This window comes from Telmatherina bonti (assembly GCF_933228915.1).
Source record: "Telmatherina bonti genome assembly, chromosome: 13".
NCBI classification, from domain to species: Eukaryota; Metazoa; Chordata; class Actinopteri; order Atheriniformes; family Telmatherinidae; genus Telmatherina; species Telmatherina bonti.
This window is the reverse complement of record NC_136611.1, coordinates 24,861,145-24,878,714: the sequence shown is the minus strand read 5'-3', so window position 1 is coordinate 24,878,714 and position 17,570 is coordinate 24,861,145. Positions and strand designations below refer to the sequence as shown.

At 44.2% G+C, this 17,570-nt stretch overlaps 1 protein-coding gene across 1 annotated transcript; it reads left to right on the top strand.

Annotated features, from left to right (window-relative positions):
• The first annotated feature begins 207 nt into the window (after positions 1 to 207).
• mn1b (meningioma 1b) lies at positions 208 to 17,275 on the top strand. The gene is made up of 2 exons (XM_079251160.1): positions 208 to 4,808; positions 15,738 to 17,275. Exons 1-2 carry the CDS (start codon positions 1,256 to 1,258, stop codon positions 15,998 to 16,000), a joined length of 3,816 nt encoding a protein of 1,271 aa, XP_079107286.1. The 5' UTR covers positions 208 to 1,255; the 3' UTR covers positions 16,001 to 17,275.
• The last annotated feature ends 295 nt before the right edge of the window (positions 17,276 to 17,570 follow it).

The following is a 17,570-nucleotide window of genomic DNA, read 5'->3' as shown; positions in this document are numbered from 1 at the left end:
TGAAACCCATTTCCAAAATTTGATTTACACACAAAAATTTCTGATCTCGTTGACTCTCTGGACTACCTTAACAGCATTTGTCCCGCCCCTGAAGCTTCCTTTGGTCCCTGTGATTGGCTGAGGCCCCTTGGATGGAAGTGGCTGCAGAAATGCAAAACTTGTTGCTGGCTCCTCTGGACGCGTTGATCTCACACAGCGCCAGGCGGTAGAGCGGAGTGTGTGTGTATCTGTGAATCGCTCCCAAGCGCGCTCAGATCACACCAGACAGGACTCGGCATACGGAGGGACGCACGCGTTAGGAACGGGACGCACAAAGAGGACTTCTCCACAAAGCGCATGACTGGCCACGGTTGAAGGATGCTGTCAAGCCGCTCGGTGGCTGTGGAGTGCGGGGACTTGCACGCAGTGTTGCTCCGGGTTTGGTTATCATAAACAAACGCTGCGGTTCTTCGGCGCACGGGTTGGAGAGCCGTGCTTGTGGACTTTCCACAGCGCTGGACTTTTTGGCTTCAGGTCTGCTCAGCCGTTTTCAAGACTTCCAAGGACATCGGTGGGCAGTATTTATTCAAAAACAGATTTCCTTCTCCTAAAACCCACAGAGGCAGCTGTGCCCGCACGGCTAAAAACTGACTTCTCTCCCCCCCCCCCGCCCCCCCCCTCCCCCCCCCCTCCACTGCCTTTCTTATTTCCAGTATGGGACCTTATGCAAAAAATGATTTTCGGACACTTGATATTGAGCTGGAATAACGAATTAGATGAGAAACAGCTCCACTTCCCTGCTTGATCCCATCTAATCTTTTACGCGTTCCTTTTGGTTTGCAGGGAGATGATTTAGTGTCACATTCGCGCTGAAGAAATGCGCACAGAATGTCTTAGGTCATTCATGTAGTAAGTTTTGTGGCTATTTTCAATTTTTCTTTAATGAAAGAAAAATAAAAAAAAAGGAAGAGCGGTCACTTGCATGCATTCATGCGGGAGCAGACAAGCGCAGTTTACGTGCGTATTTGGACACCGTCTGTCTCTGCGCTACGCGTCCTTGGAGAAGTTAAAAAAAAAACTCCTTATTGATCAATAGAAATGGAAAGTTAATTAGTGAGTTTTAATATTTAAATTATTCTTAAAATACCCATCACTAGTGTGACACAAACAGTTTTGTGTGCATATTTCCCCCTTTTGCTTTTGGGGACAGACTGAAAAATACAGTGTGCCGATGTCTGGCAAACTGGCCGTCATGTGGGATTGATTGCAGGGGAGTATGTTTGGGCTGGAGCAGTTTGGTTCTCAAATTAATAGCAGAAACCCTGGCCAGTCAGAGAGAAACCTAAACCAACAGAGACTGAACATGGGCTCTCACTATAAAAGCCCAGGCTTTCATGCCGGAGGCCCTCCGGGAGCTGTGGAACCCGGCATGGGCCCCATGAGCGAGCCGCTGGGTATCGGGCTCAGTATGAACATGAACGGGGAGCCGTATGGGGGTTTTCACCCACGGGGACACCCAGACATGCATCCGGGCAGCGGACTTCAACAGCAACAACAGCAGCAAGGACCCATGCATGGATTTTTTAACAACCAGCAACCTCATCAAGGACATCCACACGGCCATCAACCTCACCCCCACCAACATCACCCTCACTTCGGTGGGAATTTTGGAGGCCCAGAGCCAGGGTCATCATGCCTTCATGGTGGCAGGCTAATGGGCTACAGTAACAATGGCATGGGACCACAGCAGGGCTTTGGAGAAGGATTTGATCCTCTTGCTGAGGGACAGGCAGGGGACAGCTTTCCACAGCAGCAGCAGCAGCAGCAGCAGCAGCAACAGCGGCCTGGTAACATACCTGACTTTCAACATCACGGGCCTCCCAGTGGAAACCATGCTGTCCCTGCCCCCTGTCTTCCCTTGGACCAGTCACCCAACAGAGCAGCATCCTTCCATGGTCTTCCTTCTTCTTCATCAAACTCTTCCGAATCTCATGGTTTGGAGCCTCGACGGATGCCCACCCAAGGAGCTGTGGAAGGATTAGACTACAATTTCCCAAATGAGCCCCCATCTGGACATTTTGATGTACCTGTATTTTCCCCATCAGAATCAGAATCTCAGTTACCACATTTTGGGCCAGGAAGGCCAATTCCTGGTGGAAATTTTCCAGGAAACCCTGGCATGCCACGGACACCAGGTATGCAGGGCATTTCTAAGGGACACCAGCCACCACCACCACCACCACCCCAGCAGCCTCAGCATGGAGTGTTTTTTGAGCGTTTTGGAAATGGCCGGAAGGTGCCTGTGGGAATGGAGCCGGGGGTCAACGCAAGGCATCCCCTCATGCAGCAGCAACAACAGGCTAGCATGATAGCCAGACAGAATTCCTGCCCCCCTGGCCTCCCCCGGCCCCCTCAGCCTGAGCCCGGCTCCACTAACCCCAACATTTTGGATGGAGGGGTCTTGATGCCTGGCCAACACAACCAGTTTGAATATCCCATTCACAGACTGGAAAATAGGGGTTTGCACCCCTATGGGGACCCCATGTTTAATATGCAACAGCCAGGTCCTCCTCCCTCTCAACAGCCCCCAAATCAGAGGCTCCAACACTTTGACTCTCCATATATGAACATGGCAAAAAGGCCCAGATTTGATTTTCCTAGTTCACATGGTGGTGAAGGCTGGTGTGGCAGTATGGATAATCACCTCTCCCCGTCTGCCTACCCTGGCCTCCCAGGGGAATTCACCCCTCCTGTGAATGAAGGTTTCGGACCAGGCCCCCTGCAGCATCCAGGGCCGGAGCCACAGTCTCTGCAGCAGCGTCAGAATGCAGCCATGATGATAAAGCAGATGGCCTCTCGCAACCAGCAGCAGCGGATGAGGCAGCCAAGTCTCCAGCAGTTGGGTCACCACGGCGATGTACCCCCAGGTCCAATGGCTCATGGGGGCCCAGTCGGGAGCATGCCTCAGCCTAATTTTGACAGGGAGAATAATGGCAGGATGCCCAACATTGATGGACAAAATCCTCATGTATCTCAGGAGAACTCCTGGTTTCAGGGGTCCCACCCGCCAGGAGAAATGATGTCACGGCGTATGGGTGGAGCGGGTAATGAGTCAGGGCCTCATGACATGGGGCTACAGCAGAATGGGGCTGGAATGATGTTTCGGCCAGGAATTGGTATGCAGGAGCCCATGAGAATAGCAGGAGATGGACATGTGCAGGCCCTTCATTCCCCTGGCATGCACTCACAGTTTAGTGGCAACATGGGCAACGTCTCACAAATGCAGTCTCCAGGAGCCGGAGCAGGACATCCAAATGCACCAGCAGAAAGGCGGCCAGCTGACTTTCCTGCTCCTCCGATGGGGGCTCAGCCACCGTTTCCCTATGGAGGGGCTAACCGCCAGGGCCCGGCCCACAGTGCTCCCCAGGGGGTGAATACCTCACCAGGGAGCTACCCTCCTCAGTCTGAGTTCCCCCCAGGGCAGCGGTCGTCTGTTAGTAAGCTTGGAGCTCTCTCCCTCGGGAACTTCACCAAAACCAGCACTAAAGACAGTGTTTTCGGACAGAGCTGCCTAGCAGCCCTGTCCACGGCCTGCCAGAACATGATCGCTAGCCTAGGGGCCCCAAATCTTAATGTAACATTCAACAAGAAGAACCAAAATGAGGGCAAGAGGAAACTAAGTCAGACAGAGCAGGACATTAATAGCAGCACATCTAATGGGACTGGCAGTGCTGGTCCTGAATATTTTCAGAGCAGCACTTCCCAGAACAGCCAGATGCCTGGCACTGGGAATAGCAACTCTAAGCCTGCAAGTCAAAACCAGACGGTGCAGGGGGAAGCCAGTGCCCTCTCCCCAAACTACAACATGGACGCTACCCCGTGCAGTGAGGGGAAGGCAACAACAGGGAGTGGGAGAGGGAGAGGGAGGAGAAAAAGAGACAGTGGACATGTGAGCCCTGGAATTTTTTTTTCCTCTGATAATGGCAACCCTGTTGTAAGTCCAGGCCAGCACACCCCCTCGGCTGGCGTTGGGGAGAGGGGTGGGGGCACACCCCATGAGAAACACCTCCAGTCACCCTCTTGGGGGAAAGGAACAGACCTGATGTTGGGGGACCAGGCTGACCTTATGTCTTCTTTAGACAGTGGCATTCAAAGTGTTGCCGCCAAGTCTGACAGCAGCTCACCAAGAGTGGACTTTCCTGACGATGTCAGCACCCACTACGGCAACGAGGATGAGGTGTCATCCAGCTCAGATGCAGCGGGGGCCTCTGCCACTAAGCCTAATCGCAGCCCAATGATCATTGGCTCACCTAAAATGCCAAGGAGTGATCATGGATTGCTAAATGGACAAAAGCCCCTCTGTGTGGGCATTAACAATCATGCTACCTCGACACCTGACAGCTACGGACTGAACGCTGGAGTGGGCACAGGGGCCAGTGGGGTCAGCCATCCGGGCACTCCTGGGGTGGAGCAGGTACGCACCCCATCCAGCACCTCTGGCCAGGAAGATATCCATCCTCTGGAAATTCTGCAGGCCCAGATCCAGCTACAGCGACAGCAGTTCAGTATCTCTGAAGACCAGCCCATGGCCATGAAGAATGGCAAAAAGAGCGGCGACTGCCCCACGCAGAACGGAGACAATGAGCTGGCAAGCTGCAGCCCGGATGCTGGGAAGGGCTCAATGGGCACTATTGACCTTGACACCCTCATGGCAGAGCAGCATGCCACCTGGTACGTGCCCAGTGACAAGGCCATGATGGACGGGTCAGAAGACGACAAAACCATGGGACCCTGGGAAAAAAATAAAAGTCAAAACACCAGTAAAGAAGGTAAATGACTTTTCCCTCTATTTTCTTCCTTGTTTTTCCAAGTGCAACTCAGCTCACATCAGTGGTTAGTTTTGCTTGTACAATTAATAGATTTTTATTCATAAAAATGCTATTTATTTGAACCCATAATAGGTAAAGCATGAACTTTTTGTTCATGCTGAAAGCATCTGTCTCTATTTCACTGTTATCTGAATTTAACAGGTTTTGGTCTAATGAATGTAAAAAAAAACAGCTTCATCATTTACATTTTATGAAGCATTAAAACATTTGTTTGTTTTTAATTGTTACATGTAAAAGGATTTAGATGAATGTAAAAACTCTTAGAAATTCCAGGCTAATAACCAAATCAGACTCTGCATTTTCTTTACTAAGTATTAAAGGGGTTTTCATTGTAGCCTACAGGCACTTCAAAAGAACAGCTGAAGAAAAGTAAACATTTCCTGTGGTTCTTTATCTCGGTTTTCAGGGTGAACAACTACATTGAAAAGATTAATAGCTTTCTGAGGATATGCGTTCGCGCAGCGGGGTTTCCTTCGCCTTGTTACGTGTTTGTTTTTGTCATTACCACGGGATAATACCGAGCAGGAGAAAGTGGATTGAGTTTGGATTGGCTAGATGGGAGGTCAAGGATTACTTAAAATGCTTAAACGACAAAAATCAATTGTGGTGTTTATTTATTTTTGAAAAAAATAGGAAATAATTGAAAAGTAAAATATATTCTAAATGGAACCGATCAGTTTATATATATATATATATATTTATATATTTATATGTATGTATATATGTATATATATATATATATATAATTATCAGCTCCACGTTTAAAAAAATTTGAATGAATGTTTTTGATCAGCTAAATCAAATAATTTGAACAAATGAAAGCATTTTATAAGAAGAATGAGAGGTATTTGAGCTGAAGGCAATTGATAGATGTCCATGTAATTTGCAGATACGACTTCATGGCAACTATTTATCTTTGATTGTGACGTTCACATGGCGGCTGCGCATCAGTACAGATCAATAATTTATTTGTCATTTGTTGTTATTATTATTATTATTATTATTATTACTATTATTATTATTATTATTATTGTTATTATTATTATTATTATTATTATTATTATTATTATTATTATTATTATTAATACTATTATTACCATTAATAATAATAATAATAATAATAATAATAATAATATTTTTATTATAATTATTCATGTTTTTAAATTAATAATATTATTAATTGTTTTTAATTCTGCTGTATTTTTTAATACGTTTTATCGAATTGAAAATCTTAAGAGATTTTTTTCCCCTTTTTCTCTTTAACGTATACTCCTTTACCTATAGACTAGTCTTTGCCACAAAGCACGAACACACACAGGCACACACACACACACACACACACACACACACACACACACACACACACACACACACACACACACACATACACACAATATTAAATAGTCATCATGTGTGTGTGTTTTTCCACTAATATTGTGCTAAAGGCCCGTGGCTGTCAAGATATATAAGCACATTTAAATACATTTGTGCAGAACTCCTTTCCGCGACTCCAGCGCGTCTTTGTTCTTATCAGTGCGGGTGCAGAGAGGGGCGGGGGCGCGCATCGCGCGGGCTCTGTCGTTGAGCCACATTGTTTGTGTGAGACTCAGCGCAGGGTGTCGGGTTGTATCACTAATGCCATGTAGAAAGTTCTGAAAGTTCCCATTTAGATCACTCCTTACCACCGCTCCTTCCACTTTTAACGACTTTGTAAATATTAATTCAATCTTGAATGTTTAAAACTTGGACTTTCTCAAATCAATACCTATGATGAGCATACATTTTGAGTAAAAAAAAGATCAACTATTAAAAGCAGTCATCCAAGTTCATTCTCTTGCATCGGTCATTTTGTTTCCTTGAAGGCTGATTGCAAATTTAATAATTTAAAATATGCCAAAAATCATTAAGCGTTTAAAAGCAGAGATATGTTATTCCTCTTCTCTTCTCTTCTCTTGTCTTCTTTTCTTTTCTTTTCTTCTCTTTTCTTTTCTTTTCTTTTCTTTTCTTTTCTTCTCTTTTCTTTTCTTTTCTTTTCTTTTCTTTTCTTTTCTTTTCTTCTCTTCTCTTCTCTTCTCTTCTCTTCTCTTCTCTTCTCTTCTCTTCTCTTCTCTTCTCTTCTCTTCTCTTCTCTTCTCTTCCCTTCCCTTCCCTTCCCTTCCCTTCCCTTCCCTTCCTTTCCCTCCTCTCTCAGCCCTCCCTGCATGGACACAAGGCATGCAGCTCTGGAGCGATCGATAGCTAGTTAGCACAAATCACGGCTCCTGACAGTTTCTCATTTGAGTGCTTCAGACAGCAAAGATGAAAAAAGGGTGGAGGTGTATTTGGGAGGGGAGGGGGATTTTGAGATTGAATCTGATGCTTAGGCTACACAGAGGGGAGCAAAATAACATAATAATTTAAGATAAGTCATAGCCCACAGTGTGGCTCCAGAAGAGCTAACATCCCACAGGCTTGTCTTGATGGAAAAAAAATGTCCACTTGGACTTACTCAGTCTAGTTTAAAGTCCTCAATCTTGTAAACAAAAATGTGCCACAGGCAAGAAAACACCAGTGACGCTCATTTTAAAATAAATCAGGGCAGTTCTTTACTCCATTAACCTTAATAAAATCTTATTTGATCAGAGAAGGAGATCACTCTAATAAGGAAGGAATTCATTTATAAAATCACCGTGATAGAGGAAATTATTCCTGCCACTTGTAGTGGGATGAAATAACATTTTAACAATCAGCTCAAGACCACATCCGCAGTTAATGTCATTTTTTGCAGTCAAAATCACTTTTTTCTTTCTAAAATGAAAGGTAATCTACATTTTCCTGCAAGTAAATACAGCTTCCTGCGTTCCAAAGACGTTTGTCACTGTTTATTTGCCTAATGCTGCAAAGCTGCAAGGATCATTTTCGTTTGTACACCGCCAGTGTTTTCCTGGTGAATATGTTAAATAAATGCACAACTTTACACACAGTGCTTTATTTTACATAAATGAAACTGAAATAAAAACCACTACATGAACTGCTATAATGTGAATTTAAAAAATGTGTTTAGTTGTGATAATCATCTTAGTTTCTAGTTGTTCTCCAGTGACGTGCTTCTTACTCTGTGCTGTAGAAGCAACTAAATGAAAAATGCAGCCGGTAAAGTGCAGACCGGTAGTTAAATGCAAAGATGCGGGGAGAGTGAAAAAGTTGGGGTCAAGGATCAGCTTGCTTTCCATGAAGCACATATATAATCTCAGTTTAACTGTAAACAATGAGTGTGAAGCAGGGAAACGTCAGATCGTTCTGATGTGAGGTGTGCTTATCTCAGTGATTGGGTAAGAGTGACTTAAAGAGCCTAGTAGCATTAGCACTGCGATAGCATTAGGACGCTGTGCAGATGCTCAGTAACTTCCTCTGAATGTTTAAAAGTGTTGACAAGTATTTGATAAAAGTTCAGTGGTGCTTACAGGAACGGTGCTCTCAGTGCTGATGTCTGTTCACTCGGTGCGTCCCAGCTCACCCTCTCTATAGTCCCTCTGCGCCCGTTTAAAGTGATGCGTGTGGCACTAATATCCCCCTTTGGACCCCATATTTGGCCCCTTGTCTCTGTGACATTGTGTAACTACTTTTTTTTTCCAACTAGTTGCTATGAGCCGCCTGCAGAGTCTGGTGTGCTACGGCATCCAACACACCCATACACACTACGGCTGAAGGTGCACGTCAGCTCTCCCTTGTTAAGTGTCAGTGACGATTATTTATCCCTTTTTTTAAGCTTTTCTTTTTTTTTTTTTTTTGCACTTCCTCTTCCCTTCTGATCCATATATCTTAGCCAGAAGCTGACCGTTCGTTTGGAAACTTATGCACAGTCTAGATAACAAGCAACCAGCAGGCATAGGAAGTGATTCAGTTATTTTTACTTCACCCTGTTTTTTTTTGTGACACACACTTGTGTGACTTTCTGTTTTTATCAGCAGTTAAAAGACTTGACAATCAACTTTGTGGAGCGCTTTCACTCATCACATTCACTAATCCGTCCTTAAACAGCTCTAATAATGATCAAATCTCTGTCACTCTGTGACTTTGACAGCTTTGAAAAGAAGGATCTTGCATCTTATCACACCTACTAGAAAGCCCCGAAAGCAGAGTGAGCCATATTGATATTCTACCGCGGAGAACAGTCCTGTGAGACTACCTGCCTTTGACATTTCAGTACAACAACAACACCACAAATCACACTAGTAATTTCTGTTTCCTCTTTTCTTAGAAGAAACAAAGTGATTGGCATGTGCTTGAATGTGGTAAAAACAGCTCTGGGCAGTGTGTGTTCTTTGCCTGTCATTAGAAGGTGTTTCATATTGACTTTTTCAACAGCGCACACACCGCCCAAACTTTCACACAGCACTGTTCTGCAATAATCATCATCATTATGAAAATCAGAGCAATTGAAATTGCTTATATTATGACTAAAGTCATAATTCATCCACCAAAAACTACAAAATGTTGACTTTATGGACAAATTCACCAGATCTACAAAAAAAAAAAAAAAAAAAAAAAACCAAACAAAAAAAACAAAACAAAACCCAGCAAGCCTCACACAGAATTATGAGAAACTTTTATTGAAATGTCTTGATCTGTAATGATGACAGAGAGGGAAACATACTGAATACACACACACACACACACACACACACACACACACACACACACACACACACACACACACACACACACACACACACACAGCATCTCAGTCTGTAAGTGTGTCAGTAGGCGCTGTATGTGACAAAGGGCAGGATCGTTGGCACTGCAACGTGATAGCGTGGATTTGTCAGCTGTACGCATAAAGTTTGATTTATTTAGACTCGGTGTCAGACTCACGGCTTCAGCCTCACGGCTTCAGCCTCCGAGCTCAGGTGTCTCGCTGAGCTGAACACACACTTAATTCTAACGTGCTGAAAATATTTAAGAGTATTTACTGGGCTTGTAAATAGTGCAAGTTTGACTTGCATTTAATGTGCTTGGAATTTAAGTCAGTGTGTGTGTGTGTGTGTGTGTGTGTGTGTGTGTGTGTGTGTGTGTGTGTGTGTGTGTGTTTGTTTTTATGTTCCTTGGCTTTTGCAAGACATTGAGCATTAGTGACAGTCAAAGGAAGCCTGTTAAAAAAAAAAATGCTTGTGACTGATAAAAGCTGGGGGGGGGGGGTGAACAAAGGTGTCAAACCTTTTTGCTTTGCTCCATTTTCAACTCTTTAAAATGGAAGCTCATCCGGTGTTTTGTTTTTCTCTGGGGAAGGGTGTATGAATAAAATGAAACTTGTCTCAGCATGTGGGAAATATTCTACTTGGATGCCGAAAGGAATAAAAAGAGCTGAATTTATCCGGGGAAAGTGAAGGGATCCAAACAGTTGATTGTAGACGTACACGGCAGGTCTCCAAGTGTCCAGTTTGTGCAGAGCGACTGGCACAGTGGTCTGAACTAGACCAAAAAGTGCCTCAGTTTGACACTGAGTTCCTGAAAAGCACCCTGGGTCTGTGTGTTGCTGTGATACAAGTACAGCTTTTAAAATGCATCTGTGTGTGTGTGTGTGTGTATGTGTGTGTTTTAAGAGGTGTGGATGCTGTCATGCTGCCAGCAGCGGTTATGTTATTTGTCATACAGGTAGTCGTCAGACGCTGTTTAATTTGTATTGAGGAATTGACAAATGAGTTATGACACTGGGGCTGTTTCTCCTGGGAGACAGAAGCACAGACTGATGGAGTACAATGGAAGGTAAGAGAAATAGAAAAAAAGTAGTTTCTTTGCAGGCAACATCTGTAGTTTCGCTCATGGTGTGAGTGAACTGGTAATAACTACCACTCGCATCTACAAAGAGAAAAAGATTTGATTTAAAACTTTTTATTTTAAATCAGTTTCATGTATCATTACTATCGTTAATTCTTGCCTGTATGACGTAGTTTTAAACCCAAATTTTAACGATTTAATTTTTGAAATATCCGTGTGAAATGTTGTGTTTAATTTCCCCGATTGAGACGGTTCCATTCAACTCAGCATTTAGTGAAGTTTAAGAAACGAGCCAAATGATTTCCTCCTCTCAGAATAATAGCTGCTGTCATGCGGAGCCTCATCTCCACATTCCTATCCCTGCTATTTTATTTGAGGTTGGTCTTTCCTGAAAAGTCGCAAACACAGAAAATAAAAGTGTGCAGCAGTGTATTGAAACAAAATAGAGACAGTGAAGTAGATCAATATGTCACTGACTTGGATGACATGCTGGACAGGTCCTGGACATAGTTGTGAGTTATGTAGGAGGCAGTAAATCACTTCCCATGTTCAGATTTGTGTCTGGTTTCCTAAGCACTTCTTGTGGCCAAAGGGGGAGGTGTGTGTTTGTGTGTGTGTGTGTGTGTGTGTGTGTGTGTGTGTGTGTGTGTGTGTGTGTGTAAGGGGGGAGAGTTTGAGGGGATGGGAATGTGTGTGTTGTTGGAGGGAAGGTAACAAATGCTGGGGGCAGTGCCTGCCTGGGCAAGTTTTTTTTTTTTTCTCCCTTCATGTTTCAGAGAACAGAGAGGAAATTCAAACCAAAATAACCCCTGTGCCCTTGCCTGAGAAACGTGCCCCCTCACTCCCTCCAGATATCCTCTCTACTCCGAGGGAAAGGTCACACTACGGCAGTTGGGTGGAGCTGAGGGGGTGGGGTTGGAGGGAGCCTCACATCCCCCCACCCATCCAGGTCACGGATACCTGGGACAATACCCCAGTTAGCCCCTGTGCACTTTACCAGTACTTCCCTGGCAACTGGTTTTAACCACCTCAGAAGGCTTTGCCCTGCATGTCCTGTCATTTTGCTGATTTGCTCTGGTTGCATCCTAGAGCTGGGAAATGCAACCTTTTCTCAAATCCTCTTCTTTTTTTTTTTAAAATCAGAACTTTTCTTTACGGATCGTAACGGCTGTTTTGTGCTGACAAAGCCAGAGTCTTCACGCAGGACCCGGGCAGTAGTTGTTATGCGAAAGGAATCTGACCTGATGTCACACACTGTCATAGAAGTGAAGGCCTCTGGGTGTTTTTGTCAGCAAGCGGTGCAATCTGATTGGTCGGGCTTGTGTTCAGAGAGGATGGGGTCACGCCCTCGGGAGCCCGAGGTTAAAGGTGAAGTGTCGTCATGGAAGTATAGGATTGGGGATAGAAAGGGCACAGGCTGGCTGCATGAGACGCTGGGGCCTGGGAAATAAGTGTGACGAAGGACTCGCACCAAAAAAGGAGCTTTGTAAACCCAAACCTTCTGACGCACACGTTATTTTCATCTTTTCTTGTTCCGTTCAGCTTCCCTTTTTTTTTTTTTTGCAACGCTTATTTCACCCGTATCTGTGTCAGCCTTAAAGGTTACTCAAATCCTCCTCAGCCGCGCCGCCGCTTTTAAGGTTCATTTAAAAATGAATTGCGCAGCGTAACACTTATTATTGAACTTGTAGAAAAGCAGGCTCCAAAGCAGCCTTTGTTTACCTTCCTGTGTTGCTTCGGGTGTGTTCGAGTGTGTGCGGTATGACATGTAAACCCGTGTCAGACCATCAGCTCCCAGACACATTGGTGTCATCCAGACAACTGGAGCTGTGTGCTGTGCTCCCTGCTTTCATGGCATTCAAGCTCCACTCATCTCTGTAAATCGTTTCTGGCTGTGTCTGTGAAACAGCTTCACAACCCTTCTGCTGCTCTCTCTCTGTGTGTGTGTGTGTGTGTGTGTGTGTGTGTGTGTGTGTGTGTGTGTGTGTGTGTGTGTGTGTGTGTATGTGGATAAACGTCATCACCAGGCACCAAATAAAAATATACGACACTTTGGTTGAGAGATATGGTGATTTAAATGCCTCAATTTAAATTCTGTATTTATTTAACACACATCCTTGGTAATCTTTTGTGGCTGTAATGTGTTTAAGGTTATTAAGGTGTATCTTTGGCCCAGCATAGCTGCCTGCATTGTTCCCGTTTCCTTTTTTTTTTTTTTTATTAGGCATTTTCTCTCATACCGGCTACAGCTCAGCACTTGTTTCCCTCAGATGAATAGGCTATTATTGAGATATTACCGTGGATATGAATTCTACGTCAGTCAATGAACAACCATAACCAGATAGATCTTATTGAGAGAGAGAAAAAAACCCTGCTTGTAAAATGTCATGGTGATTTGGGATTTAGACTTGTGTGATTTAAAATTTCACACTGCCGCTTGCAGCTTCGAACAAATCTGCTGGCATGGATCATGCTGATGATTTAAGTGGAGTGTTCTGATTTTTTCACATAAAAATCACGCACTTTGAATCCTCCTCATTATCAAATAACACTAAGGGGTATTTAAACCTTTTCGTGGTCATGTTTTGGGTTTATTTTGCATTTGTTTTGGGTGGACTTCATATATCCTTCTTACGGGACAAAGCATATTGTAAGAAATAGTTATCAGAGCATTTAGAGGTTTATTGTAGACTATGTATATAATGAACATGTAGAGTTTATTCACACATTTGTTCAACTGCTGATATTTTTTTGTGTTTTTAATTGTAAAAAGACAGATATCTTTATATGAATCCATACCTGAACATAAACTTTAGTATTATCCAGGCAATAGAATTAGATGTCGACGTGTTTGCTCGGGATCATTTGAGATATTTGAGATATTTATCGTTTTTGTTATTGTTTTTTTTCCTGCGCCGTCCTTGCTTTGAAGCTGAGTAATGTGTCAAGCTGAGGTTTTGTGTGTGTGTGTGTGTGTGTTTCTGCGTGCACATCAATATGTATGCAGGCTTGTGTGTGTGTGCATGTGGAGCAGCAGCTGAGGGCTGGTGTGAGTATGGCAGCGGCGGCAGTAGTTTGTGTGTTCTGTGTTTTTGGCTGTGTGTGTTGTCAGTTTGCTGTGTGTCAGCAGTGAGCCAGGGGAACGCTTGGCTGCCTATTCAGGCCGGTGCGGACCCTGCTGTGCCCAGCTAGCATGAGCTGCTGGCGGGTGCTTGAGGGCACAGCGCTGGGAAGAGGGAGTGTGAGAGGGGGTGGGGTGGAGAGGGGGGGGGGGGGGGGGGGGGGGGTGTGAAACTGGCAGGGGGTGGGGATCAGCCATGCTGAGGTGTATGACTGTACCCTCTGGCAAATGTGAGATTTTGTCACAGCCACCACCAACACTGCTCTAAATCCTCATTCCTCTCTCTTCCACCCACCACACAGACGACCCCCGCTTACATCGGGTCTGTGGTTCTAGGGATGGGAGACGGAGAGAATTTTAGAGAGCGACAATCACAGAGACAGATGAAACGGAGAACAACGGGAGTCTTGACTGCCTGACCTTTCACCAAATCCCCCCACTTTTCCATTCCAGTGGTCGCACTCCAGACTGACTGGGGGGCAAACCTACCACTGCGCCTGCCTCTCCTGAATGTCCGAGCTGCTAGATCTACACCAGCCTTGATTGGCCTTCCTTCCTCTTGACAGTGTTTTGATAAAACGGTGTCAGAGGAAGTTTTCTGAACGCAGAGAGCGAAAAGACACACAGGATAAAAACACAGCAGAGATGGATTAGCTGAAAGGGCTGCGCACATGCATGAAGCTTTGCCCGATGCTTCTTTCTTCCCTTAGGTGAGCAGCACCCTGACTGAAAGTGTTGTGATGTAGAGCTTCTGTGCCCATACTGTTGTCTATCACAGCCCCCCCCCCATCACCACACCCTCCCCACCCGACACATGTAACTCAGCTGGTCAGAGCCGTTCTCCACCTGTCTCTGCACTCAGACACCAACTTGTCCCTGTTCCTCAAAGCTGTTTGTCCTCACGCGGCTGTCCTGATTTGTTTCAACCAACCACGCAGGGCTGTGAAGTGATGTGTATTGTGTGCTGAGGAGATGGGAGATAAATCGGACTGATATAAACAAAGGATCTCTAACATCTTCACGCATTCCTTCCTCTGTGCTCAGGGCTTGCTTCGAGGCAAAACTCAAAGCACAGGATGTTTCACGAGTGTCGTAACATATAGCCCCACCACCACCTCTTTTCTTGTTACAGTGACTCTCCTTTTTTTTTTTTTTTTTTTTTTTTTACTTTTTGTGTCCTTTTTAAAAAAAAAAACCAAAAAAAAAAAACCCCAAACTTTTTTCTGACTTCTGCCGCACAGTGCAGTCTGTATCTTGTCAGAAAGGTGTGAAAACGTGTGATTCCACAATTATAGGGCTAATGTAAGGTAACATTTCCTGCCTTCGCCACTCTCCTCTGCTAAATTTTACACGATACAAACAATTTCATGTCTGTATGTAAATCCTGCAACTTAGCCATCAGCACTGACTCTGCCTGCTCGCATATACATGTTATTTTTTTTCTCTTTTGGTGTATAATCAGTCTCCGCATAGATTTTCTGGAGACTTTCTGCAGCCATTTAATAGGAAGCTTCATACCTTATTGACACAGGGTCGATACTGTGTCATGGTCATTATACCAGTAAATTGGGCCAAGCGGGGTTAAAGGGCAGTCTTCTCAGCGCCCTTTGACCCTGTGATGGGAGGTCACGCAAGAGTATTGCAGATTTATATGCCTGTCTGGGACCAAAAAAAAAAAAAAAAAGTGTGTATGTGATATGCGTTGTGTATTTTCACATATTTATATCTGGCAATGAGGAGGTGGACTTTGAGGAAAGGAAGCTTTGCTTACAGACTCCTATTTGGGTCTTATTGATAGGGGGGTGGAATGGTGTTGAATTAATTTCACAGTGCAGATTTGGAGTGGGATGTGAAAATGACACTGGTTTAATTAAATGTGTGTATTTTAAATGATTCATCTGCATCAGAGAACGCCAGCTGCTTCAAGTTGTTTTTTTTTTTCATATTCACACAGTCTTAATTAACCTTTTCCTCTCTGTGCTTGTCTGCAGAATCAGAGCTGTCCCAGAGCAAGGCTGGAGCTGCGGCCCCGGGGGCTGGAGGAGGTGGAGGAGGTGGAGGAGGAGGAGGAGGAGGAGGAGGAGGCGGAGGAGGAGGTGGGAGCAGTGGAGGAAACCACCTACAGTGCCTGTCTGTCCACTGCACTGACGAGTTAGGGGAAAGTAAAGGCCGAGGGGGGCCTGTCTCCTCATGGCGCTCGCTCCACTCTGATATCTCAAATCGATTTGGGACGTTTGTGGCGGCACTAACTTGAACACGGGGCAGACCCGGAGGAAGAAGGACAGAGATTCGGAACAGCAGAAGGACAGCCTCACGGACAAAAAAAAAAAAAAAAGATGATGACGAGGATGCAGATGATAACTTGTTCATGAGACAATTTGTCTGTTCAGAGAGAGACATTTATGCCCATAAATGCACACATAAACACAGTTTTACAGACTCACACAAAACACACACACAAATACAGCGTTTTTCTGATACATGCAGTAACATGGAAGAAAACTCCCAATTCTGCTGGACGATTCAACGCGGGTCGGAGTCAGTGAAGGCCACATCTGGAAAACCTCAGATCAGTTTTTTTTTTCTTTTCTTTGTCGTGGGAAAAAAAAGAGAAATGTTAAAGGATGAGAACACAAAGACCGAAGGAGAAATACCAGTTGTCATTGGCTTCGATTGTATACCAGTGTTTTTTATTGTGATGAGACTTTGACTGTACAAATTTTACTCTCTTAGTCATTTCAGTCTGTCTGCTCTCACTTCACTTAGGGCCACACATCTATCTGTACACCATCCATCTGGTGAAGGAAGTTTTACCACTTGCAGCCAAAATTCTTGCCCCAGTAAGCTCAAAGTGCCCAACAAGGTTTTCTGCCCTACATTTAGGAAGGGCCTGCTGGGTCATTAGAGAGGAGGCCTGAACGCCAAGAGGCAGAACTAGAAAGTGACAGGAAGAGGAGTGATTATGCATGAATGTAACTCAGCAGCTTTTTCAATCCATTGTCAAGGCAGTTTTTAACCATTAGTATTTGCTTCTCTTGGTCATGAAAAACCGTCGGACGTTTTCTTCTATTTTGAATTGCTGAGAACTTCTCTTCTTCTTCATCCTCATTTCTTCTCTCCTTTTCCCTTTTCCTGCTTGACATCGTGTGAGCTCAGCCGCTTGTATACAGTTCAGCCAATGGGAACTAAAAAAAAAAAAAAAAGAAAAAAAAAAAAGAGGTGAAGGGTTTGTTTAATAAGGGAATTGAAAAAACAGATTATTGGTATTGCACATGTATAATAAGAGAAAACTTGCTGTGTGTTAGGCAATCTTGTAATCTTTAAATACTTTAAATAAAGCTTCTGTTGAATTTGAACTTCTCAAACAATAGATGGAGGACTGTGACGGCAATTTACAAACCGATTTTTTGTTTTTGTTTCTTTTTTTAATAATATGTAAAGTGCAGTCGTCTGTTTTCCTGCATATTGTATATATCTGTATATGTTTTATTGAGTAACTAAATAACAATAAATATGATGTTAAAGGTGACTGCTCTGTTTCTTTTGTGTTTAAACTCACATGTGTGATAAAGCTAGGACAAGAGCTATCCTTAGCATTCAGTGCACAAATTGTTTCTACTTGACGAATGATCAGTACTGTGCGTTCCCACAGGATCCTGGCTGGATGCTATGTATTCGTCGTGACAGATATGACAGGGCAGTTGTGAGGGATTCACAATACCTGACAAGCATGCTGAAACTTGTGTAAGTTTTAAAGCCCAAAGCAACAACATCAGAAATACTGGGAATATTTTTTCTTAGTGGATTTGACAGTTAAAAAGGGT